The 25,586-nt window shown below is 33.0% G+C and overlaps 3 protein-coding genes across 3 annotated transcripts in view; 1 reads left to right on the top strand and 2 right to left on the bottom strand.

Moving 5' to 3' along the window:
* Positions 1-665: 665 nt before the first annotated feature.
* Positions 666-20,174, bottom strand: LOC110993515 (phosphatidate cytidylyltransferase, photoreceptor-specific). Its single transcript, XM_022259803.2, has 10 exons — positions 19,961-20,174; positions 19,754-19,878; positions 18,638-18,734; positions 18,214-18,390; positions 13,770-13,962; positions 8,006-8,172; positions 7,169-7,321; positions 6,312-6,440; positions 4,571-4,705; positions 666-4,081 (listed from the first exon to the last, which is right to left on the bottom strand). Exons 1-10 carry the CDS (start codon positions 20,033-20,035, stop codon positions 3,989-3,991), a joined length of 1,344 nt encoding a protein of 447 aa, XP_022115495.1. The 5' UTR covers positions 20,036-20,174; the 3' UTR covers positions 666-3,988.
* A 233-nt stretch (positions 20,175-20,407) lies between these two features.
* LOC110993497 lies at positions 20,408-21,305 on the top strand. Its single transcript, XM_022259786.2, has 2 exons — positions 20,408-20,532; positions 20,601-21,305. The coding sequence occupies exons 1-2, from the start codon at positions 20,491-20,493 to the stop codon at positions 21,240-21,242; spliced, it is 684 nt and encodes a 227-aa protein (XP_022115478.2). The 5' UTR covers positions 20,408-20,490; the 3' UTR covers positions 21,243-21,305.
* A 637-nt stretch (positions 21,306-21,942) lies between these two features.
* The window catches only part of LOC110993509 (uncharacterized protein DDB_G0287625), a 158,228-nt gene continuing 154,584 nt past the window's right edge, over positions 21,943-25,586 (bottom strand). Inside the window, exons 7-9 of the mRNA XM_022259797.2 lie at positions 25,334-25,561; positions 24,814-24,968; positions 21,943-24,516 (exon numbers count right to left, since the gene is read on the bottom strand). Of these exons, the coding sequence (XP_022115489.2) occupies positions 22,672-24,516; positions 24,814-24,968; positions 25,334-25,561 (2,228 nt within the window). The 3' untranslated portion in view covers positions 21,943-22,671. The remainder of the gene's footprint in view (positions 24,517-24,813; positions 24,969-25,333; positions 25,562-25,586) is intronic.

Genomic DNA, 25,586 nt, shown 5'->3' on the forward strand with positions numbered 1-25,586 from the left:
AAATAATACATCTATTTATCGCTAAGACACGTATTGAATATTATTCGTAAACACTTGAGCACAATATTTGACATTTCCAAGTTGAATTGTTTGACAAATTTCAAAGACGCAAATATATTACGTGTTAAAAATTTTCATACATCTATTTCAATATAAAATTCCAAGCCAAGACTTGGCTGACTATTACTCAAAAGGCATAGTTATGGGGGACACAGGTCAAAATAGATTCTAAAGTATATTAATAAATGGTTTATAAAAAAGCAATACAATAAAAATATAAATTTACTTGGCTTTACATCGAATAGTTACCTAAATATTAATATTCTCTTTGATAAGTTCAAAGTACCTACAAAAATCCTGCTGAAATGTTTACGAAGATCAGATCTCATACTATTTATATAACACCAACTTTGTGACAATAGGATATCAAAGTTTAAGGACATAATAATAGTGCAATCTCTCTTATATTTAGTGAATCGAATTTACGATGAAAATCCGCAAATGTTATGAACGAGAACGTATATATACGCTGAAGCGTACGTATATACGACAGTGTTTTTCGATAACTCGTATAGTTTGCTATTAGTTCCAAAAATGCCCACGGAGCGCTGCTCAAGTTTTCCAAACGATTTACAGTTACTATTCTATTACGTTAACTATTCGTATTTACGTATACGAGCGCAATTTAACTGTCGTTAAACTTTAAAATTCTAACTGTAGTTAAAAGGATTAAAAAAATATATTGAACTATGACCTTAAGAACTGGCAAGTATTTATTTGGTTTGAGTTACGTGTATTTATTATACATTAGATTTAAATTTATTTAGCGTTTTCTAGTTGTCAGTTCTTAAACATTTGCGGTGTTAACTAATTTTATATTTAAACATTTTATAACAGAAATATCTTTGAACTTTGAATCGCCATAACTTAAATTTCCGCAACCCATAAAATCTGATCATTTTAAAATATATCGATAAACTAAAACGATTCCCGACGACCAAACGATTATGGAACTGAAGCACAATTTTTAGCTTAGTCTTAGAATAAAAATCATTAAAAATTTGCCTTAATTAAAAAGACAATAAATTTGCTAACTTATAGACAAGACACCACAACATTGACAATATAAATAAAACGTGTACAGAGGCGAGGTAGAATTTCGGGACTGACAGTGTTTAACATATCTTCAATAATAATTATTTAAACTCAAAACATTGCCAATTATATTTTTTTAAACTATTAGGGGCAATTTTCTATGTATTTATAGGCAGAAGTTAACATAACCCTGGACGGTAAAGGTACATACATATACCAGATTAATATTCTGGTACAAATCGAAATAGAGTATTTTCAATGAAGGAACAACAAAATGTATTTTTTTGAATAGGAAAGTGTTCCAGTTCACAATATTTTTTTATTATTAGCAGTAAATTATTAATTACAGGAAAAACACACAAGCTACTATTATGAACCCGGTTAGCCGAACCTATTCTATTGATTCTACCCTACATTATGCAACGCAACATTTTAAACTACCCACAAAACAAAAAACACCAATTAACACTAACATATATTTTAGTTAATTTTTTTCTTACCGCGTAACCCGTGATAAATACTCTATCTGTATACATTTTTAATTTTAATAGACCTATAGAATGATAATGATTTTTAATGTGGCTACCATCAAAGAAGTATAGTATTTAAATCACATAGATTACAAACACTTAGAAAAGAGTGATTTTCTATGATATTCATCGATTTGGCATTGTTAATGTGTCAAATTCAAGATGTTCTCCTTTGGTGCTGTGTCTTATGCAAATATGGCGATATTTTAGATAATAAAACGAAATGTAAAGTTAGGACCGTATTTATTACTATAGTTACGATGTTATTTCCTTACTGAAATAATGGTAACCATGATAACAAAACTGAAATTGTTATAGAAATAGTTTTTTTTAAAACCGCCCATTCCTTCTGACCCTCTTAGGAAAATCAGTCCTTCAGTCTAGAGCATAAAATGCAAATCCCTGTGTCAAAAACCATATGGCAAAATACCCAATACGTGTAAAAAATAAATTTCAAAAGAATTCGAATTCGGAATGTTTTTTTATTGTTTGCTTGAGTATAAGTTGTCATAGAGTATAAGCAAATCCATTCGGACTTAATTCAATTTTCAAATTTTGTGAGAATATTTTTTTGGCACATGGCAACTCGAGACGCCGCCATCTTTAAAAACCAAAGTTTTTATATCGTAATTGCATGTTTTTAAAGACATACATGGGCCCCAATTTATCTATTTATAATTCAAACCAACTCGAATTAAGAAATAAGACAATTATATTTTTTTATTATTTAGTTTAACTTTTTATAAAACACTTGAAAATATTAAACGAAAAAGGCGCCAAAATACGTTAGTTAAAGTTTGACAATAATTTAAGTCACGCGTATTTAAAATAATTTTGTAGACACATACATTCTAACCCATTCATAATAAATACGATAGTCTGGTAACACTATTTTAATTTTTATGAATTGGGTTTTATAAAAGATACATATACATATGAATAATCTATATTATATTATATGTATGAAAAATAAATTGAATTAATATTCGCTAAGCTCCCCACGATGCGATATTAATTTAACTCTCACGCAACAAAACAATCACAACATACAAACACAGAAATAATGAGAATTAGAAAACTATACAATAGTACTATGTAATAATAACATTTAATAAAATATAATTCGAGCCATTTCCCAAATAGGACCAATAACTAAATATAGACTAAAAACTATTCCAGTAACAAATACTACGCAAGCGTTTTTAATCTATGGTATTTTATTAGCAATACTAAACTAGTCTGCGTTCTGAAATATGAATATTTTTAAATGCTTCACGTTCGTAGCGCAGACTATAGAAGAGGTGTTTATTCAAAAATTGTGTTTCGTTTACTTTGAAATTGGTTTTATTTATTGTGCCGATAGTAAACGATTGCACAACGACTAGATTAAATGCCGTTCTTAAGAACGTTGTCAAATGTCAGATTTTTCGTTTCATGTTGACAATTGACAATAATGCATTGACTTTCCAATTATTACCAAAAATAAGACCTGGCTGTATGGACTAAAGTCTTTGCCTTTCCCATTAGGGATAAATTGAAAAAAAAATAAAAAAAAATAATGCATTGACGTCCTACCACTTTCCATTTATCCTGACATTATCTTGAACAAAAGTATCATTTTACTATGGTTTCATAGTAATATTGATGAAGAAACATCACCATGGTCGAAACACGTTTTATATTATTAAGTTTTAGATAAAAACGGGCCATTATGACCCTTTGAATTTAGAAACTAGGGATTAGACTGTAGTTTTTCTTTAGTAAATCTTTCTATCTCACATAATCGGTAAATTAATTGGGATCGATAAAATAGAAAAATACGTATTGTTAGCACTGAAACAAAAAATCTGACAACGTAGATATGTCCATACCTTTCGGGTAGTTTCACAACACAATCAACAATAATTTTTCTAATCTATAAATATAACTTACGAAAAACATGTTGAAGACGATGGTTTCTAGTAAATATAAAAAATAAAATAATTACGTACACCTATTCGTTGTGTACGTTTGGTATACGCATTATACTAATTAATAAAATTATAATGTTTAAAATAAAACAATAAATTGCAATTGCATAACACGTTTGACTATCGTTATTACTAAATATTTTATTTGGAAAAAGCGCGTTCCAATCTGATATAATTTAATACATAATGTAGTTATTTAAACTGTAAGTAACTTTAAACTCTTTTTAACCAAATAACTATAATCAGTATAACAGTTATAGTATAATAGTATCGACTTTTTATATTTGAAATTTAAAGTTATTTAAGTAACAGTTTTGCGATGGGAAACGAGTCAAATTTAAACCTTTTAAAATAATAATTAAATAGTGAAACTACCCAACCAAAATATACCTTTTAAGGTATAGCATTTAGTATGTTCCGATGTTCAAGCGATTCCTTCAGAGCATAGAAGAGTTGCAGCTGCTGTTCTGGTTTCATGTTGTACACCTGGAACCATAATTAGTGGATAAATAGCGTTTTCTGGGAAAGGAAAATGCACTTAACGTGGTCAAGGTAGACTACACACTTGGCCTTGGCAAAAGTAAAAACCTTCTGAGCCTGACACAGGACATTACTTTTCCTTAAGGAAGGAAAAGTAATGTCAATCCACGATTAAAAAGATTTTATTGCCAGTTCTTCTCTTCCATTCTACGCCCTTGATTTGCGAACTGGCAGTAATTGTAAAATTAGAAGCATTTAATGTATATTTCTTTTTTGACGTTCATAAGTGTAATTATGTTACCTACATGAAGAAATGATTTTATTTTTGTTTATTTGAAGGTGGAAATGGAGGAACTCAATAAATCAAATAACAGAACAGAATTTGAGATGATCAAGAGTATCAGAGTATTTTATCACACTGATTGAATGCTACGGAATAGAAAATCGGAGTTAACTTTTATTGCAACTTGATTGAAATTATATTTAAATAATTACCTGTTGCAATAATTTTTGTGGCGTAGCGGTGCGTATGAAGCTCGTAATGTATACGTTGACGAACGTCGCCATGAGGAACTGACAGTCGAAGCGGTCCATTATACCGCCATGACCGGGAATCACGTCACCAAAGTCCTGAAAGACGAATAATAATTGGTTATAAGAGAAAACGTTCATTTAAATTAAAAAGTTATTTTGGACGGAATAAAACAATTCAAACAATAGGCTTCCGGGAAGTGTAATCAGTGCACCATCTTTGAACTCTTTTAAAAATAGATTGGATAGTTTCTCCAAATACATAACTAGCGACCCGCCCCGGCTTCGCACGGGTGCAATGCTGACTAAATACACTACAGAAAATCTGTGAACGTTGTATATAAAAATGTGGGTTATCCATAAGAGATAGACATATACCATCACGGACTTTTCTGTAGACCTTTTCAATGTGGATAATACTTAGTACATTATTTTAAAACTCGTAGGGTTCAGCCTGCGTTTGCAATGTAAGCGGAAAAAATGTAATTATTTACGGCATCACATTAGAAACCTCAAAAATAACAGTACTTCTCTACTATTTAATGGATGTTATTATACATATAAACCTTCCTCTTGAATCACTCTATCTATTAAAAAAAACCGCATCAAAATCCGTTGCGTAGTATCAAAGATTTAAGCATACAAAGGGATATAGGGACAGAGAAAGCGACTTTGTTTTATAATATGTAGTGATAATAATAAAAACTATATTGTGATACATGTCTTATATATGATAAAGATGTCAATAGATTGTTTAGCAATTGAACACTAAAATAATCATCATTTAGGCCACAACTACTCTGGACGTTCTGCGTGTATATAAGTGTATATAATTACCAATATGAATATGATCTCCTTATTATTTTATTAAACTGAAGTGTAATGATATCAATATGCAAGAAATTTTTTTTATAAACCCTGTTTTTTTATTCAGTAGAATTCTGACAGTGTTGCTGCTAAAAAAGTTCTCCCCCGAAAAGGAAAAAAAAATACCCATTTCAGGGCAATAAAATAAAATGCTACGTATTTTTATCTTTTAGCTGTAAAAAGGGAAATCTTAATATTTAATTAATAAAATAAATCAGTGGCGATACAACCTCTTTAGGTCTTGGCCTCAGATTTGAATCTGTTTTATGATCATTTTTTAAATCTAATAGGCAACAGCATAGGTGATCAGCCTCCAGTGCCTGACACACGTCGTCGACTTTTTGTTTTGTTTTTTTTTAGGGTCTAAGACATGTCGGTTTCCTCACGAAGTTTTTCTTTTAAATGCGCACATAGAAAGAAAGTCCATTGGTGCACAGCCGGGGATCGAACCTACGACCTCAAGTATGAGAGTCGCACGCTGAATACACTAGGCCAGCACTGCTCTTAATATTTAATTACTCAAGTTAATTTATAATTCCAGGTTTAGTAAACCTTTAAAAAAAATGTTATCTTTACTTGTGTGTTTTTTTCTTTTTGTAATGAAAAGGGACTTAATTATGACTCGCCATTACAACACTTTTAATATGGAGCACACATAAAATGGATGCATTCACTAACAGATGAAATGTATGTATAGTCACATGTTCAGACTCGTAAAGAAATTGAAAAATGTGTCCGGCCAAAGAGTTGTATAATCTCTGACATGTCAGAAATGAAACCTGTCAGAATTCTACGGAATCATAAATCAGAGTATAGTGCCTTCATTTAAAAACCATACCTTTATCTTGAACGCTCTCTTGAATCCAGATGCGAAAAATCCACCAAAAGGTCCGATGACAGAGCTGAAGATGCTCAGAGACAACGAGTGAATCATGAACGGGTACATTGTGATCGTATCATGGCCGAGCTGAAATGAAATATAAAAATTTATTGGACTCTCCACATTGCGAACTATTCAGAATGATTTTATAATTGCGTTGTCGCTAAATAACCACCATATGGAACCAATCAGTGGGCTGATGTATTTCCGAACCAATTCGACTTAGGAACCATTCAGAATAAAGTGTACCAATTATTAAAAGGCCGTCCATGCACAAGCGAGCCCTCCGGAAATGTAAGTGTCAGGCGGCGGTGTCACTTAAACATTAGAGGAGGCACGTTTGCCACGTTATTAAAAAATGTATTATTATTATGAACCTAATCATATACTATGAAGCTTTTGTAGATAGTTCGGTTAGTAAAATTACGATATTTTACAAACAAAAATGTGGATAATTCATAAAGATACTAGCGGACCCGACAAACGTTTTCCGGCATGATATTTCAAACGATTATAAAATTTAACGAGGTACTAAAGTACAGACTGTAGCGCCATCTGCCGGTATGATTTGTGAATCAAAACCCTCCCAAACCCAAACGATGCATACAAAAAAAATTCAAGTCTAGCCGTTTAAGAGTTTAATGTCATACACACGTATACAAAAATTAATTATACAAAGCGCGCTTAACATTTTTTTGGGTTTTTGTTAAAACCGCTTAGGACGGAACTCCTTGCATGGGCAAGGTACCTTTTGATCAGGAAAGTTCTGGAATAAAAAAGTCTGATGAATTCCGTATAAAAACCAAAATACTTACTAATCTCACGAGCGGCAGAAGACAGTCAGGCGGAGTGTACTCGTGCAGACGGAACAGGGATGACGGCTCGCAATCCATCGTCATACGGCCCAAAGACTCCGAGTACTCAATGGGGCATACCAGATATGGGTATTGGGATATTAGGTACGATAGCTAGAATGAAAACCTGATATTTATTACATATACAAGATGGCGTGGAAAAGACTAGACATCACAATTTCTAAGATCTAGATTTTGTTGAGTAAGGTTGTCTCCATGGTCAGAGTCTATGAGTGTTGCCTGGTTTTCGTGAATAATTTTATTTGTGATGACTTGGAACGGTATCTACACGACTATGAATTATTATTTTGTGCCTTAAAATACACCTTGATTCGAATTTGGGTTTTGTTCCCACAGAATGAGATGATATAGGTGCAGTATTTATTAATTTATTAATATTCCTTTTTTAATTATGTACATTAATGGGCTGTTTTAACATGTGATGAGGAACAACGGATGCTAACAAACATTCTATAAACAAGCGATTGGTGAAGAGTGACTGAGCGATTATTGGCAGTTCTAGTATGTTCTACGACCTTGATCTGAGAACTGGCGGTACATGTAAATTTACAAAATATTTTTTCTGATGTTTATAAGTCTTGCGTTATCTATATGAATAAAATATATTTTGACTACAACTAATTTAGATACAATTATATTAAAAAAAAATATTATGCGTACTGTGACGATAAACATAGTATAAAGTTGGCTTTGTAACGAAACACCAGGAAGGCCCATCATTGGCTCTAACATTCGCATAGTTCGACTAAGGGTTCAAAATAAGAAAAAGCAACTCACCACAAGACCAAATGCTACAGTGGAAACTCCGCCGCCAATAAAACCCTCCCAGGTCTTTTTGGGGCTCAGTTTGATGAGCGGCGTCTTCCCAAAGAAGAACCCAAAGATATAGGCCATCACATCATTGCAGATTATCATAGATACTGGTACAATGAACCATATCAAACCTGGAATTTTATGTGTGGCAATTAATTAATAAGTTATGAAATCGAGAGCAGTAAGAGGTTGTAAAAAAATGTTATTTATAGATATGTTCTTAAAGATAAGTAACGAAGTAAGGTATTCCAGTAGGTGGGTAGGTATAATTCTAGTATGTCAAGAATGTATTGGATTTTGACATTCGGGGGTCATAGTTTGCACTAAGTCGTATCTGAATCACACTCTAAGCACCAAACGAACCTAGAACATCAAAGTATAAACTACTAATAGCTATTAATTACATAATAAACTTGAATTCACGTTGATTATTATTTGTGTAATATTTAATGAATGTTTGAAATGCGATTTAAGACGCATATAATGCATTTGTTTATTTTAGACTTAGTCAAATGTAACATTAAAAATAGCCGAGCTTAGAAAATATGAGACTTTAATCAGCTATAGATTAAAGCCTATTAATAATATATGTTTTACAAGAATTACGATAATTGTGTCGTAATAGGTACAAAAACCACTATAGGTGTAAATTTTAACCAAAGTTCAATGTAACGTTTTAAATTAAATATACATTGTACTTCGAATGATATTGCTTAGCAAACAATACATCATTTAAAATTACATAAATTAACGATTAAAAAGTAGAATGTGTATATTGATTGTAAAATAGGTCTAAATATATAAGTCCGCGCCCAGGAATTATTATATTTATATTACATGTATATAAGACGTCTAGTTTATACGTAAGCTTCCGGTCGAATGTTTTTTGTTATAGTTTGAGCAAACCGTAGTCAACTTTAAGTCAATTTTATGAATGTCTGTGTGCGTGTGTACGAATTTGTATATTTAATGAATGTAGTTTTAATCATGAGAATAATAATAACTATGTAACAAATAAAAAAAATAGTGATGTATGTTGGTTTGCAGACACATTTCTACATCTGTTTTATTGAACAAAGATGACACAAAAACTAAACTTGTTTTATTAAATTGCGTGTACAGTTTTTCATATTTAAATTTGTTTACGGTAGACACAAAACTGATTCATAATTCCTGCATGATAAAGATGAAAATTATATAATAGTTCGAACAAAGGGGAACGTCGCTTTAATATTACATCTATTAATAGCTCATTGTTTACAGAGGCGTTCGCATAGTAGTATCGTACATGCTTTTAATACATTTAGTTAAACGATTGTACTTCTTTTATAGAACAGGGGACAAACAGATAGCTGAGGATGTTACGTAATACCAGCGCCCATGGACGCTAACAGTGCCAGACGGCTCGCAACGACGTTGCCGGCCTATTAAAGTGGCACGCTTATTCTTCAAGGACTTAAGTTGAATTGGTATTTAATGGGCACCTGGTACCACATAGTAGTGGTACGTGGCAAAAATTGCCTTTAAAAACGCAGGGCCCGTACATCTATAATGTTTCGTGTTGTTTGCGTAGCGTATTTCCACTTCGAAGGTGGTATGAATTTTTAGTAAACCCATACAAAAACTAACATGATTTCACAAAAACAAAAACTATCTCAAAACGGAACCGGAACCTGAATTTGAAATTCGAATTGCGCGCTAATCTCTATAGATTAATAAATCTATAAACGCTAGTTATAGAATCTGCAATTACATAGGTAAAGACTTATATAGAAATGCGTAGTTAGGTATACATAATAATATTACACACGGAAACAAAGTTGAACATCCAAGGCCGGTTACTAAAAGATTGCCCCAACACATCGCGTCAACAGATTTGTTCGCGCCTTTGGTAAATAAAGATTATCGTATATACGTAATTTTTAAAGTTCTTCTTGTACAACTTTATTGCTAAAGGTTGCATTGAATTGCCGCCTACCTTATCTTAAGTTTTTCGGCGGATGTGACGCCGGTCTATACTACCTACGTTCCGCACGACTTCTTCCTAGCCCATCATGAATTTATAAGCTGCAATAAGTCGTAGCGAACATGGCACAAAACGTATCCGATATATTATGCGACCTTCCGTATTTTTAAAGTCTCGAGGTCGTGAATTCGAAAGCTTAACTTACGTACAATACGGTAGAAAAAAGATCGTGAGAAAACCGATCACCTAACTCCAAATATCGTGGTACAATTTATCGCTCCCCTGCTTATTGGGCAAGTATAAAGGATCAACACACATCCACATAGAAGAACTGGTTAAATATAATCTAAATCAATATTTATTCGCCACCGAAAGCTCCAAGATCTCCCAAAAATTCAAGATATTACGGACGCCTATATAATAATATATATATTATAGTCGTAATAGCATTATCCATAATCATATTAGCTCGAAGCCACACCTTGACTACAAGCCTAAACCAATCATAATTATAATCCAATCGGATATTTTATAAAACAGTATATGTGAACGTAACAATTGTACGTAAGCTTAGTATAAATGCCGCAGTGAAGTAGTTAAATCAGAGAGTTAATTGAATCTCTAGACAGGTAATTAAACATTGATATTCAATCAAGTCGCTAGCATATTGATTTAAATACGGAAGCGTCAAAAACGTTTAACTATCTGTCTGACCGAAAGCCAGCGTGTTGATCAATAATGGAGTACAAGATGTCGGTCACGACAACAGCTGATTTCTTTTAGAGTCTTTCTTTTGGCAGTGTGGTTTTTAGTTTCAATAAGTGATCTTTGGAAGGAGGAAATTGTAAATATGTTGTCAACTCCGCCATGTTTATTTAGACATAGAAATATCATTTATTACAAACAAAAACACACAAAAAACAATAATCAAAGAGAAAATGTTAAATAAAAGATATAATGTGGGTAAAAGGGTGGTCGCGAAGAACTAAAGAAGAGAAGAAAGAGCTTGGAATTGAATTGCCTTGTGTATTGTTTTATTGTAAGTGGTTAGTTAGGTTAGGTTAGTTTCGTTCAGTCACTTGGCTGACGGCACTTTTGTGACTTGATTGAATATCGATCTTTAATTAACTGTCTAGGGATTCAATTCACTCTCTGATTTAACTGCACTGCGACATATATAACTCGACTCGACTCACTTTTTGAATTAAGAATCAAGTTCCAAACTTTTTCACCGGGTTAACAAATAGTAACATATCTTTATCTTCTTTGAGTCATATCAAATCTATTTCATATTCCTGTTTCAATAACGAATAGGAACAATATTTCCAACGACCTAGTTTCCACGCTCAAAGGCTTCCGTGACGTGAAACAAATGGGTATGTCAATATTGTGTACAAAGCCGCCGACACTAACCATACTATAAAATAATCTTACCTACATTATTAGTAGGTATATATTGAAAGTTTTTCTATTTTTAATAGAAAACATTCCAAACGTTCTATAAAGGGACTTTCTTTAGTTAAGCATATCATTCCGATGACATTTTTACGCCGCAGGCTCGACTTAAATTTTTGAGACTCGCCCAAGTACACTGATATTCCTAGAGGGCTTGCAAGTGTTGGGTCTTCTAAGAACTGGTAGGCTCTTTTCTTAAATTAGTGGGCAGCTACTTCCAAAAAGTGCCTTTAAAAATGCTCAGTTGTGGAGCGAGGGACGTTGAGGTGATAAGGGTGGAAAATCGTATTCCATTGATGATGATGGAACATAAAGATTGACGGGAGTCACGCTTAAGGCTAAGTATTGCGTCTGATTATCACCCTTAAGTAAACTTATCTTTGCGAATGATGACAAAATAACGTTTGAAATACAGCCTTGGTCTCTGAGATACGTGTACCGAAAAGTAATGGACTATTCGTTTGTGTAATATTATCGGAGCTTTCCAGCGACGGAAATAACAATACATAATAAAAACCTGCTTTTCATCAGCATTGCACCCGTGCGAAGCTGGGGCTGGTCACTAGTATATTAATAAAATCAAATCTTAATATTGTAACTTTTTACATTTAACGTTATACCATAATTACGATTTGTACTTATAACACATACACAGTAAAACATAGTAAAGGCTGTCAAGTCTGTAAATAGTGCTTGATTCATTTGACCTAATTTAATCGCGCGATCAATACTGAGATTGTACTAGAAACATTACACTGAAATATGATACAGACCAAATTCTGCATCTGTTTAATGTCTTTGAAAATGATGATAATAACTAAATGAAATATTTTTACCCAGAATGAACGCCTGTGACAACAAAGGTCTCTGAACTCTCAACACATGTTAAAATGACGTTAATGGGATACTTATGAAAATATTTTATTGGAAGGATATATACGTGTGAAAAATGTCATAAGAGCTTAAGAAGGCGCAGCGCTAACTAGATACATGCCATTCCACACAATCGAGTAGCCCGTAATATCACAGCAAACAACTCACAAGACCCTGTATTGAAGAAGACGCATGGGCGAATATACAATGTAGTAATGAAGAAAATAATAATAATAGCAAATGAAACAGCAACGATTCGAAGATAGGTCTCTATGGAGTTGCTCAAAATGATATCCTTATCCATGGTATTTATATTTTTTATTAGAAATGGTACGTCAACATTTTCATACGTCAATTAAATTATACAATCATCGGCTAATTACGAGATTCCCTGAGTAAGTTTATCAAAAGTCGTTATCCACATATTGTTCAGTTCGCCAAACTTTATTTTGAGCCGTACTGGCTAATTAGATAAAAAGACTTTAATTTAAGCTCTTAACTAGCATAAACACAGCTTCGCTTTTTGCGAGTCAACTTTTTTGTTTATTATAACAATATATTACAGCATGTCACATTTGAGAACCCCTTAAAAATACCTGTGTCAGGTATTTTGGGATATATGTGTGTATTACGTATATACATACATGTTTTGAAACAAATTTAAAACATATAACAATATTGTTTATAAATATGTTAAGCAAGTATGCCTTTTAACTGACATTCGAGTCGAGTCGACTTGAGACAAACAGTCGTTTCGTAATTGAACTAAATAAATACGAATTTAATAACGTCGACGTACCCTTTTGTTCGTTATACATTTCAAAACCTAACCTACCAAAATCGAAATACGAAGTACTGAAATTCATTGAATAAATTCCTTTTGAATGCGCAACAATTTACAGCGAACAATATTCCTCCAATAAAACATGTTATATTATATAACTTTGATAAGGTTAAAAACTTGCCAATTACTGCGTACGTATGAATTAGTGTATGTATTTACTGGTATACCCCTATATATACCTGCCTCTTGTTAAGGGATTGTTATTTTGTAACACTGTTTACATCTGTAGTAAAAAAATTATGTTATGTAAGTTCTAAAGTGTGAGTGTGGGTTTTTTAAAATATCAGTATGAGAAAATTCATCATTGTATTGGTCATCGCCGTATCGTCGCTGAAATTCGGTGGCGTATATCAGTAGTACAGCGTACAACAGCGTATGCGTGTGGTTTTGTGTGTATGAGAGAGTATCTGCTATGGTATTTTATGTATAATCTTCATAGATATGAATAAACCACAATACCATATGAATAAAGAAACAATACGGTTTTCTTAAAACATCAGTATTAGAAACTAAATTTTGTTTTGTGTCATTTACCATAGAGTGATCTTTTTTTTTGGGATCCAATTAATATAAACGCCCATAGTACTCACCCTCAAAAATATTCTGAATGATGAGATAGCTCTGTGTCACCACTATCAGCAGAGCGACGTGAGTCCAGGCAAAAAGACTGAACTGGCGCATATAGTACCGTTTCACCAGGGACAACACGAACCAGACAAATCCAACGCAGTACAGGCAGAAAGAAATAAATCGATGGTATGTCACCAGGAAATGTAGGTAATCCTGAAAGACAGAGGGCATTATGATATTTTGAGTAAAAAAGTTTGGAAACACGTCATTGGGCAGCTCCACATAGAGGTGATACGGATGGTATTTTGTATTCCGCCTTGACATCCAATGATAAAATTCAGCTGCAGGTGTTAGTCCGAACAACTCTGAAAACTACATGGTAAATGCTATAGAAGATACAGAGACCCCACATTTCTACGCCAAGGGATCAAGCCGCTCGGAAAGGGACTGGTCATCGACGAAATGTTACAATTGCTTAAAAGTTAGTAAAATAACTCCAAAGAGAGAAGCAATTAATTCATCATCTCTCAAACCCTGGAGACATCACAGCAGTGCCCACACATACTGGCATCATTTTTAAATGCATCGTAAGAATAATCTATGTATAAGGGATAGCAAGTGCAAGTCAATAACTTTTTAATAATTACTCAAACATATAGGTTCTAAAGGAAATAGTTTATGTTCTATTAAATATAACTAGAATTGACACACACGTGACCCTGTCTAATTTGCCGTATAGGGCTTTTATTGAGCTAAGTCGCATATATTAGTATCATGCTGATTGTTGCTTGAATATCAAAATAAGAAAAACAACACAAAACCTTTGTGTTTACACAAAGGTTAATTAATGCTCGCGTATAATATTTCCGGTTTCATATTACTACAACCGTTTCTAATTTGTTTATTAATTTAAGTATTTTTACGTTAAATTATTCGCAAGATTTACTTCGATAGGATTGCATCACTTATGAAAAAAAATTGGAAAAAATTCTTTTACCGCCCTTAGAAGTTAACACGGGATTTAGAACTAGGTTATTAAGAACAAATTTATTTCAAATATTGGTATCAATTTTCAAACTTAAAACATAATTCAGGAATCGACTCCTTGACCTTATCATATATAATTGTAAATACATGTTTCTAATTGACCTATTAACAAGTAATTTGTTATCATACTAATTAGGTATTTATTATGTAATTAAATAGTAGTACACATTATATTTTAAACAGACCATAACTGTTTAATACAATAATCGTTTACATAACTGTTGTGGTAAACATTAAATAATTATAATGATTCCTAGGTTTATACGTATATAACATTTCATATTATGTCTACACAAGTCTTAATTAGCATTTCGATTAAGATAAGTGGAAATTTGGTGATAAAGTTGATGAAAAACTTTTGATGATATGTTTTTTCAAATTTATTTATTCATACTTCGTTATCCTTTCTTTTCCATTATCCGGACGGCCTTATCGCTAACAAGCGATTTCTTCCAGGCAACCCTAATATGGAACAATTAAAGAAAGATACGAAAAAAGAAAATTTTATAATGGTAATGAATATATAGTTTTCTAACTTATCTATATATAATGCATGCATTAGTTTTGTAATCGACAGACCTGCTATCTCTGGGTATAATCGTAACTCTGGGTATAGGTTTCTCAGGGATAAAATGTTAATACTAAGATGGTGTAAATATGAATAAAAATATTATTTTTATCATCGATCATCAAATTACCTTCATAATTTTTATTTCTTGGGGTCCTTCAAATGCCGACAACACACTCGCGTGCCCTCTGGCATTGAGTGTCCATGAGCGGCGGTATCTCTTAAGAGCAGATGAGTCTCCTACCCGTTTACTCTCAGTTCTAAATTAAAATATATGTACTACTATATTCAAATAACAGACGTAGAGACAAAGTCAAAGTTTATTTATTCATATAGGTAACATAATGTACACTTATGAACGTCAAAAAAAAAGAAATTTTAAATGAATCTAATTTTACATTTTCTGACAGTTCTCAAATCAAGGGTAAGAACTAACAATAAAAAACATTATTTTTAAAAACCAAGTTTCTTTAATTACATATATATAGTGCTTTTAATAATTATTTACCTGAATATGTAAAAACTTCTACGCCATGTTTGGGTTTAGTAGTAGGTATTTATTGTCTACGTAGCTATTACGTGGGATTAGGTGAAAAGTTATGCATGACTTGAGAATTCAAGCATAATTACTTAGAAAACTGCACAAAAATAATAAAGAAGAACACCGCCACAAAACGGAAAGATATATAAGCATATACGCTATCTCTGAATTTTAGTATCCCACTATTGCAGAAGACAAAAATATAAGAATAAAAGTAACCCTTAGTATTACAATTTTACAAACAAAAGAGTGTTATTCACTTTAAATTTTGAGTTTATCAAAAACATAATTTTTCATACCGAAAAGGCTACTTTTGGGATAAACTTCAGTGAACCGGAAGATAAAAGGTAAGTTTTAAGTCAAATTATCGTTGAAACACAAATTTGCAGTTCAGTTCCACTAGTTTAACAAAAGCAGTCTGCATTTTATATATTTAGAATTTTCATGTCTGAAAAATTATACAGTAGTCTTGCGAACTTACTAGCGACTCTGATACTATAGTTTACGACATAATTGCTATAAAGATGGAACGACGTAGATTGTGGTTGTAGAAATTAATAATATTTGAATTAGAAAAATATAGTCAATTCAAATATAGTCATTTGCAAGCTGATTACAAAGAATTCAATACTCATTATTTAATTTTTAATTGAACAGATCAAACGGGCAGAATGCTCGACCGATGTCACCTTCGCCCATGGACACTGCCAGAAGGCCCAAATTATTAAAAGTAATTGATACGCTACTTTCTTGCTAAATCGTACGTAGATTATTGCCCTTAACAAAGCCACTACCTTTGCTAATCCTATTAGCTTATTCCATTAAAGGAATTACTCACAGTCTCTAGAGGTTCCCTGCTATATATGACAAAGATTAAATTGTTAGTGACATGCCAGATGCCGTAGAACTGCGTTATACCCAGAAGATGTTATAGAGAACCCTAGTTAGATGAAAAAAAATGTTAACTTTTATAATCGATACCATGGGAACCCGTAACGATACTATATACCGTGTCTTGGTTATCACAGTAAGTAAGGTATCACAGTAATTTAGCTTTTCCTATAGAACAGAGGGAAAACGGGCAAGAGGCTCATCTGACCTGCTCTGTTTAGTAATATGCCATATACACTCTCAATGTCAGAGGGCTCGCGAGTGCGTTGCCAGCCTTTTAAAAATTGGTTCGCTCTTATAGGACCCTAAGTCCAACAGCTTGGTAAAAAAGGGAGTATTTTCTTATTAAATTACGCGTCACAATAATTATAACAAAAGGATATGAAGACAAACGTGTTGAGTTTAACAAAGCATGACTGGCACAAAATTTAAAAGATTCGACGTAGATAAGTTTTGAGATTAAATGTCTTTATCGGTCACAAATGATTTAACATCAAGCCCACACGTATGGTTCGATTTGATTAAGAAAAATAATCTAATTTATTTGCACCTTGCAATCGTCTTGTTGATTAACGTCCTACGGATATTTCAGTATCAGTGCGATGTAGAACTTTGAGACTACTAAATACTTTTTAATCATGAAGGGATTTTTTTTTGATCAAGAAGTGTACCTTACTTTTGAAGAGATCCGAGAGTCATTGTAGTTACATATAAATATTTTAGGTAATAATTAAAAGCGTTAACATGTAAACAATCATCGTACATTTGGAGCCATTATTGAGCCCTTTAGTTTTTGCCACACTCATTTTTTTATATAATAGGGGGCAAACGAGGCAGACACAAAAAGGGCAGTCATCGCAGCCCATACACCATCGTTATTTTTAGTGGGTGTTTTGCAGGCCTTTGAGGGACGATTAGTTTAAATTATGTATGAATTGTTTCTAATAGGTTATAAAAAAGCGACAGCATATTTATCAATCTATAAAAGTTCACTATAGTACTAAATATTTTTCTAAAATAAAAGTTGCCAAGTCTTTTATTAATCCTGATCGAAAACATGAAATATATAGTTGGTTGACTAAGTTTCCGCATTTAGACTCATAATGGGTCCGTGCGTAAAATCCCGATCTAAATAGACATGTTATTTTAAGAGTATAAGAGTAAGAGATAGTAATGTAGCTATTAGGAAATAAAAATTTGGTCAAATCTCCCTAATAATTACTATGTAGAAATGCAATATTTTTTTGCATTTGACAAACATGACAAATACATTTCCAAGTAATTTTTACAACAGAATTTGAAGTGGAATTGTCGAATCCTAAAAAAAATACAGGTTTCTTGATAACTAAGCTTATGAAAAAATCAAATCTATTCTATCTAACCACTTTATAAATGTAAACAGTAAAAAACAACTTACAGTTCTGTTAATTACAACTCCAAAATAGTCAATTAAGCTCTCTCCATAGAAGAAGTAGTTTGAAGAGAGCAGGAAGTACCAGGACAGTGATCGGAACCATGGCAAACCATGTACTCGATAAACAGCATGTCCAATATTGATGATCTCTTCAAAGCATTTCACTTGCACACACAAAACCTGGAGGATAAACCCAAATTTAATATCAAGCAATATAATAAACTACTAGTGTGGACTAAGCAGAAATATTTTATTGAAATATAATTTAAATTATTAATTTACGATAGAAAATTTCTTATAGGTATGAAATAAACTACCACTATATTTACATTTTTAAGGTGAGATTTATACATAAACCAATGCCATATGAATATTAATTCATAGCTCAATAATACATAAATATTTAAGATTACATCATAATGCTTACCGTAATCATCAGAGCCAAGGGACCGCCATATATAAGTAAGCAAAAGCCACCAATCATAAGCCATGTAAAAATTCCCCGAATCACCCAATTTCGCCATCTACATAACAGAAATGGACATCAATTATTTTACAATATTCTTAAGCATCTATATTAGAAGCAAAACTTGTTACTTATACAAAAACTATTTATGATTTAAATTTTTTACATTGCTAAAATTATGCTTAAATTATTTAATTGATTTGTTTTTGTTGTTACAGGATAATACAGTATGTACATTAGAAATAAAAGTGAGAATATTATTACAGACTAGCAGACTCGGCCAAGCGTTGCTGTGGCTAAGGTTTTTGTTATATTACATAGTAGTAAATTAATCAAGGGAAACCGTAGGAGAACTTATGTGAAACGTTGCTACCACGACACGGACCTAAACTAAACTACCTTTAACTCAGCGCCATCTGTTAGAATTGTATCAAATAATAAACAAATGTTAATGTTATCGTAATTTTAGTAAGGATGCCTATTTTTTTTGAAAATGAAATATAGCCTATGTCATTCAGGAATGATGTAGCTTTCCAACAGTGAAAGAATTTTTCAAATCTGCCAAGTAGTTTCGGAGCCTATTCAATTCATACAAACAAACAAAAAATCAAACCTTTCCTCTTTATAATATTAGTATAGATTTATACAATAACATATACATTCAAAAAAACATGAAGAAGATCTTGGGCAATTTGGAAATGCTGAAATGATTAAAATAATATTGTATTGTGTTGTATTAAATAAAATATATGTAACTTGGATGAACAACAAAAAAAACAAGTATTCCTATATTATGTCAGTGTATAATCCTATAAGAAATTACCTTAAGGATGAATGTCATTCACATATAAACCATGTCTATGGCATTTTTTAGAGACATAATTGAATTTTAAGTAAAACATAAACATTAATGTAATTCCCAAAAATAATTTTATGTGTCATTGAAGAATGGAAAATATGCAAAGCATGTTATTACTACCTAAATGTCTGGAATTTTAATTTGCATTTTGCATTGCTTTAAAATAATTAACTTGCATTTATTTCACTACTGTATGTTTAAAAGAATAATTTAATTACCGCGACGAAAGTCCGGAGAGCGCAGAATCAAAAAGTTCTGGGGTTTTATCCGTTCCTTGGGGTAAAGATTTCGCTAGTTCATCTACATACTTCTCCTCCAATACTTTTTCTTCTTCTGAATCCACCTGACAATGCACACATTTTTTAAGTGTTTGCATTTTTAAAATAAAAGAACTGGTTTAACTAAAGATATTTGAAAATAAATACATGATCAGATTCGCCAGCCGTCTCCACTTTTTCGGTTCCGTCGCCGTCACCTCGCCTATGTCGCACTTCACTCATAATTAAACAATAAAATATAACTTTCTAGGTGTCACAAATTGTTCTAAAACGTTTAAATGTATTCGGACTACAATTTAATCCGATTTTTAACAGAAACAAGGTTCTACTACGATCACCGATGTTTTTCTGTTAAGATATGTCAAACGAAAAATCAATAGACTTTTATTATGTTGCAAGCTGTAAATAAAGAAATGTATTGAATTAAAATCAAAGAATTCTCGAAAGAATTGATTACAATATAATTAGATTTGGTGAAATTAAAGTTAAAACAATACCATTTTGGCTTGAAAACAAACTCTTAGTTATGAATCTATTTTGGCTGGTTCACTTCCTTCATGCTTAATAACATAGATAAAATTTAAACGACCGATTTATTGCGTCGCTCTGACGGCTGACGCCTGACAGTATCTCTGCAAGGGTCAAGGAATAAACAAAAATAAACAATAACATTAAACATGGCGGACGAGTTCGCTGAAATTAGTGACGACATTGAAAAAGTAATGTTTATAAATATATCATGTTGTTATTTTATTCTGTTTTCTTAAAACGCTTTCTTTCCTTTCAGCTAAAATCGATAGTACGGAAATCCTTTGCTCGCATATACGCCTCGTTAAAAGCCAGGGAGCTGAAAACATTACGACAGCTAGAAGCAATTTATAAACAATGCCAAGACAACGATCATAAAAAAAACTGCTTTAAAAGCATAGATATTTCTTATGACAATGAATCTGAACTATTGAACAACATAGGTAAATACGGCGCTGTTGAATTTGATAATATAAATTTTGATAGTAGTACATTTTTACTGGAAGATTATGTAAGTCCATACGACGATCACATGTATTTGTATAAAAGTATTGAAGATATGAAAGAATTAGAGATAATTGAAGAAGCAGCATTAAAAGAAATAACTCAAACTGAAGACTGTGTATGTAATGTTACTATAAGGCCTGAAGATGTTGCCAAAAACTTCAGAAACGTGGAGCCTGATGAAGCTACAAAAGAATGCAATAGCAAAGAAGATACGGATACGAGTATAAACACAGTTGAAAATGGCAGCCCAGATGAAACAAGTGTAAGTTCAGAGAATGATGTAAAAAAAATTGAACCTACAGAAGATTGGCTTAATACAATAAAGAATCAGACTGAAACTGAGCCTTTGCACACTACAGACCTTATGGAACATAGCACTATTGTTTGCTCTTAGCATAGGTAATAATGGCATTTTACTTAATTTTATTACAGAGAATAAATTTTATATTTTATCTTTCATATTAGTTTGTTCTAGACCCTTATCTTTGCTTTCTAGTTCTATTAATGACAAGCTTATTGTTTGTAGCATATTTTGTTGAAGGTAATACAAACATTTGTTGGTTCATTATAAGACATTGGCTTCTATTTATTTTAATTTGTACTCAAAATTTTTTAGATAAAAGATTACTTAATTATTAGAAGAATTACTTATCTTATTTTACAGAAAAGAAACAAAATTATTAACAGCAACTTTAGTAATTTTATGTATCATTACAGAAGCCTGTGGCTGCCTGAACAGCCTTAAATTGAATTAGCATTTTGCATTGCTTTTAAATTAGCTAGCAAAGTGATGTCTTGCAAAAATTACTGTACCCAATAGTAAATAGTTATTTACTCTAACTTGTTGGTATTAACAAGATTTCTCATAATTATTCTGTATGCTTAACTTATCTTGATGAAATTTACGCTTTAGTAATAGAGGTAGAGGTAGTTGGTAATAAAGTCAATCCAATAATATTGATGAAGTAGGAATCCATATATTTCTCAAAACCTACATAGAATTAAAGTACAATTTGTACCCACTGATCGGAACATGCAACATATGTAGGGCTATTTAGCTTCTTAACTAAGAAGGGATTGAATAAAAAAAGTCATAAAGCATCAACTTTAATTGTTAATACATTTTTACAAATGGCGTAACTGAACTCTTACACTAATATGCATTGACTTTTGATTACATTTTCTAATGAATAAATATTACCCATTGTCTTGCACTAAGTGCTGACCAAAATAATTAAAAACCAATCTTCCCAACCCATTGCCCGATCTCACAATTATATTATGGTTTATGGCACTTATACATGACATACATTTAACTCCCTCTTCCTAACATGAAACCTGTTCTTATGGAGATATACTAGTTTGTACTCGCTTCACTGGAAACATGATGGCACGAAAAGATGTGCAGGTGAAAGTTTTTAAATCTAAGTGATATTTTTAGATATGTGCTAAGGGAATAAAAATATACACTACAAATACTGAATAGGATAAATAATTCGATTATATTAGGCACTAAATTCTTTTGGATGGGTATGCTTAGGCCACATTAGTGTTTTTCAACTTTATTGTCACTCACTGGACAAGATTAAAATGTGCATTAAGATGATGCGTGTACATTAAATTGACAATAAGTTAGTATAGGCTAAAAATTCGATTAGAAGGGATACATGAAAGGTATCTAAAGAAGTAAATGGGGAGTACAAAATTCAAATGAGTACAAAGTTTGAACTAAATACGTAGGGTGTAATCTAAGTTATGATTATTTAAGGCTAACTTATATCGTATATAAAGTCTACTATTGTACAATTAAACTTAATAAGACACTATACAAGGCCAAAATCTGTGCATACCGGCGTGACGTCACGGTTGTTCGGTTTGTCCGTATTTGCAGCCATATTTAGTTCCACTAAAGTATCGACACTATTTATACTGACTCCTTTTAATATTTTCTGCGCGGCTAAACTCGTAAAGTTAAAGCTCAAGTCACTAAGACTAGGAAAATTGTAAAAATCCTGATTATCCTTTTTGCCATCTTGGCTTAAACTGTACCGTTTTTGTTTATTCTCTATGCAATTTATTTTCTCGGACGACGTATTGTCTTTCAACGACTCCTGGTTCTTTAAAGCTAGGTTGGGTTCCGATCCTAGAACCGTTGGTTTCGTATCGATTCCTTTCGTTAATAGATTTGCGATCGACTCTGAACTCATCCTGTTGTTTGGAAGTCCATTTAACATTTGTAAAGCAGCTGCTTTCTTTAACAAATCGACACTTTTCAATTCACTATTCGAGTTAATATTCGTTTGCATGCCACCATTAGCTGATGATAAGGAGTTCTTTTGATATCTCAGGCTTCCCAATGAACCGATGATGTTATCATAGCTTTTGGTAGGTGTCGTAGGATTACTGTTAGGCGTTGCTTCGATGTTGTGTATGTTATTGTGTATTGCTGGTGAAGCGGGATTAGATGCGATATCATTAGTGTTATTCAATTGATTTTTGTATACGAAACTATTGTTATTTGTGCCGCTGCCGATTTGTAGTGACAGTTTTCGATTATTATTCATGTTCGCTTCATTCATCGAGTTTTTGTTAAATTTATTTTCTTGTACTTTAATTGGCTCCGCTTCTTTGTACTTTTGTTTGTTATTCTCAACATTCACATCAAACGATGTTTCGGTCGGGTTCTTTGCTGTTGAATTCGAAATACCATTCTGTACAGACACTACTTGCCTGTCGTCGTTAATAATGTAAATGTTACTTCCATTACTTGTTTCCGTTACTTTACCATTTTCGAATGTAATAACTGATCGTGCGGGTGAATTTTGAACGAAAACTTTCGTATTTGTACCGCCGTTTTGATGTATTGTATTCGTTGTTACCTTAAGCGTTATGGAGTTGTTTGAGTTGGAACTCGCTAGCATAGCGGTTGTAGGATTTTCTAATTTAGTTCCAAGATTTTTGTTATGTAAAGGGGTCGCAGTTTTTTTGGGCGTATTGGGACAGTTTTTTGGAGACGTCTTCGGTGATGTGCCATTTTTTATAGTTTCACCTCCGACAATTGGAGGTTTAGTTCTATACTTATGGAGGCTCTTTGGAGAACTCTGCAAGCTTTGAACTTTCACGAGCGATTGCGCTCTACTAAGTCCTGGTACTCCATTAGCGTGACTAGGTGCAGGTTTTAAGGTCCGATCGGAAATGTGCGATTCTAGACTGGAGTGACCGCTGCTACCGCTATTGTAGCAGCGCTTTATTGGGGAATTTTGATCAGAGTGTGCGTTTCTGCTATCTTTCCTTGGCGTCCGATGCGTCGTCGTGCTCTCCAAACTCGATGGACCGCTGGTAGACATGACGTGGTCTGAATAATCTACCCTTCGTAAACTTCCGTTGGGACTGTCCCTCAATTTCGGATCGCTGCTCCTTTGAGGTGAACCGAAGTGGTCCAGAATGGTTTTATTCGTTGAGCTTCTGCTGAGCGTGGATCTGGGAAGACTACCAGAACTGGGACTGGACTGTCGTATGGGAGAATGGTCGTAGTGCAAGGACCCCGCTAGACCAGACTCTGTGGACAGGTGCCGTTTGTGCCTTCTGGGCAATGTCGATGACCGATTGCTTATCTCTGATCCGTCGTAGTACGATGACATGAACGATGTTTGACTCTGCAGTGACTCCTGGAAATAGAGTTTTTGAAATTTACTATTATATTCTAAATTATATGTAAAAAATGATGAAGTTCAGAAATAGAACGAATGAAGTTCAGAAAAGAGGAATTCAATCAGTAGAATGATTTAAAGATATGGTTAAACAAAAAATCCATAAAAAAAAACAAATTTTGATCTGCTAATTCTTTTTTTTAAATATGTTATAAGTACTCGCGATAGTAAAAACGACACTAAATTGTACTTTGTCTTCATGTATTTGTTAAACGTGTACATAAAGTAGTCCTATAAAATAGATGTACTAATAACCTTAGAGTCAGTCTGTGTGGCGACGCAATGCAGATGAACCGCCTTGGAATTGAACCATTCGGTGGGCGGGAACTGTGCAGAAAATGTGCTCATTGCTCGGGTCTGTTTGCTGCGGCCGCTTCGTCTGAATAAGCGGGAGAGCAACGACACTTTCTCTGTAAAGTAAATATCGATTAAAATATAGGCATTAGATGCAAGACAACTACGGTACCTAAATAAACTTTGTACTATCACTATTTTATCGTAGAATCGCTACTTCTCCACAGTATATTTAAATTATCAAGGGATAAGTTTCCTGGGTCCTTACCCAACCCTAGGCAAGTCCTTTTCGTGTTCAGCGTAATAATTAACAACATTTTAGGTTTAAATTATTGCAAAGCTTCAAACACATGACAATGCCTGCAGATGAAAAGAATATGAATTCCAAAGAAATTCTTTTCAATAAGCGTCATCATTCAAATGCAAAATAAAAAACGTGTGCAAAAAGCTGGCATGCGTTGCAACAAAAAGAAATGCTTACTAGGCGACGCAGATTCTACGCTAGGAGGGTAGTCAGTGGATGAAGAGCTGTCTGTCGTATTCGCATGTTTGTGGTGCAGGCTGCGGGTAGATGCGCATCGCTGCAAGTATTTGCTCGACGAACCAAAAATTCGAAGGGAGTGTCGCCGGTCGAGCGAGCGCGGTGCCGGGAAAGAGGCACTACGCCGTTTGTTGGGTCGGCCGTATAGAATCTTGTCGTTTGGATTGCCTGAAATGAGATAATCGTTTATATA

This window comes from Pieris rapae, chromosome 19 (assembly GCF_905147795.1).
Source record: "Pieris rapae chromosome 19, ilPieRapa1.1, whole genome shotgun sequence".
NCBI lineage: Eukaryota > Metazoa > Arthropoda > Insecta > Lepidoptera > Pieridae > Pieris > Pieris rapae.

Coding starts and splice junctions, on each gene's coding strand:
- LOC110993515 (XM_022259803.2), bottom strand. CDS start 20,035: ATGAGTGAAGTGCGACATAGGCGAGGTGACGGCGACGGAACCGAAAAA. Junction 18,735..19,753: donor CTCTCCGGACTTTCGTCGCG/GTAATTAAATTA, acceptor TCTGTTATGTAG/ATGGCGAAATTGGGTGATTC. Junction 4,082..4,570: donor CACAAAAATTATTGCAACAG/GTAATTATTTAA, acceptor TTATGGTTCCAG/GTGTACAACATGAAACCAGA.
- LOC110993497 (XM_022259786.2), top strand. CDS start 20,491: ATGGCGGACGAGTTCGCTGAAATTAGTGACGACATTGAAAAA. Junction 20,533..20,600: donor TTAGTGACGACATTGAAAAA/GTAATGTTTATA, acceptor CTTTCCTTTCAG/CTAAAATCGATAGTACGGAA.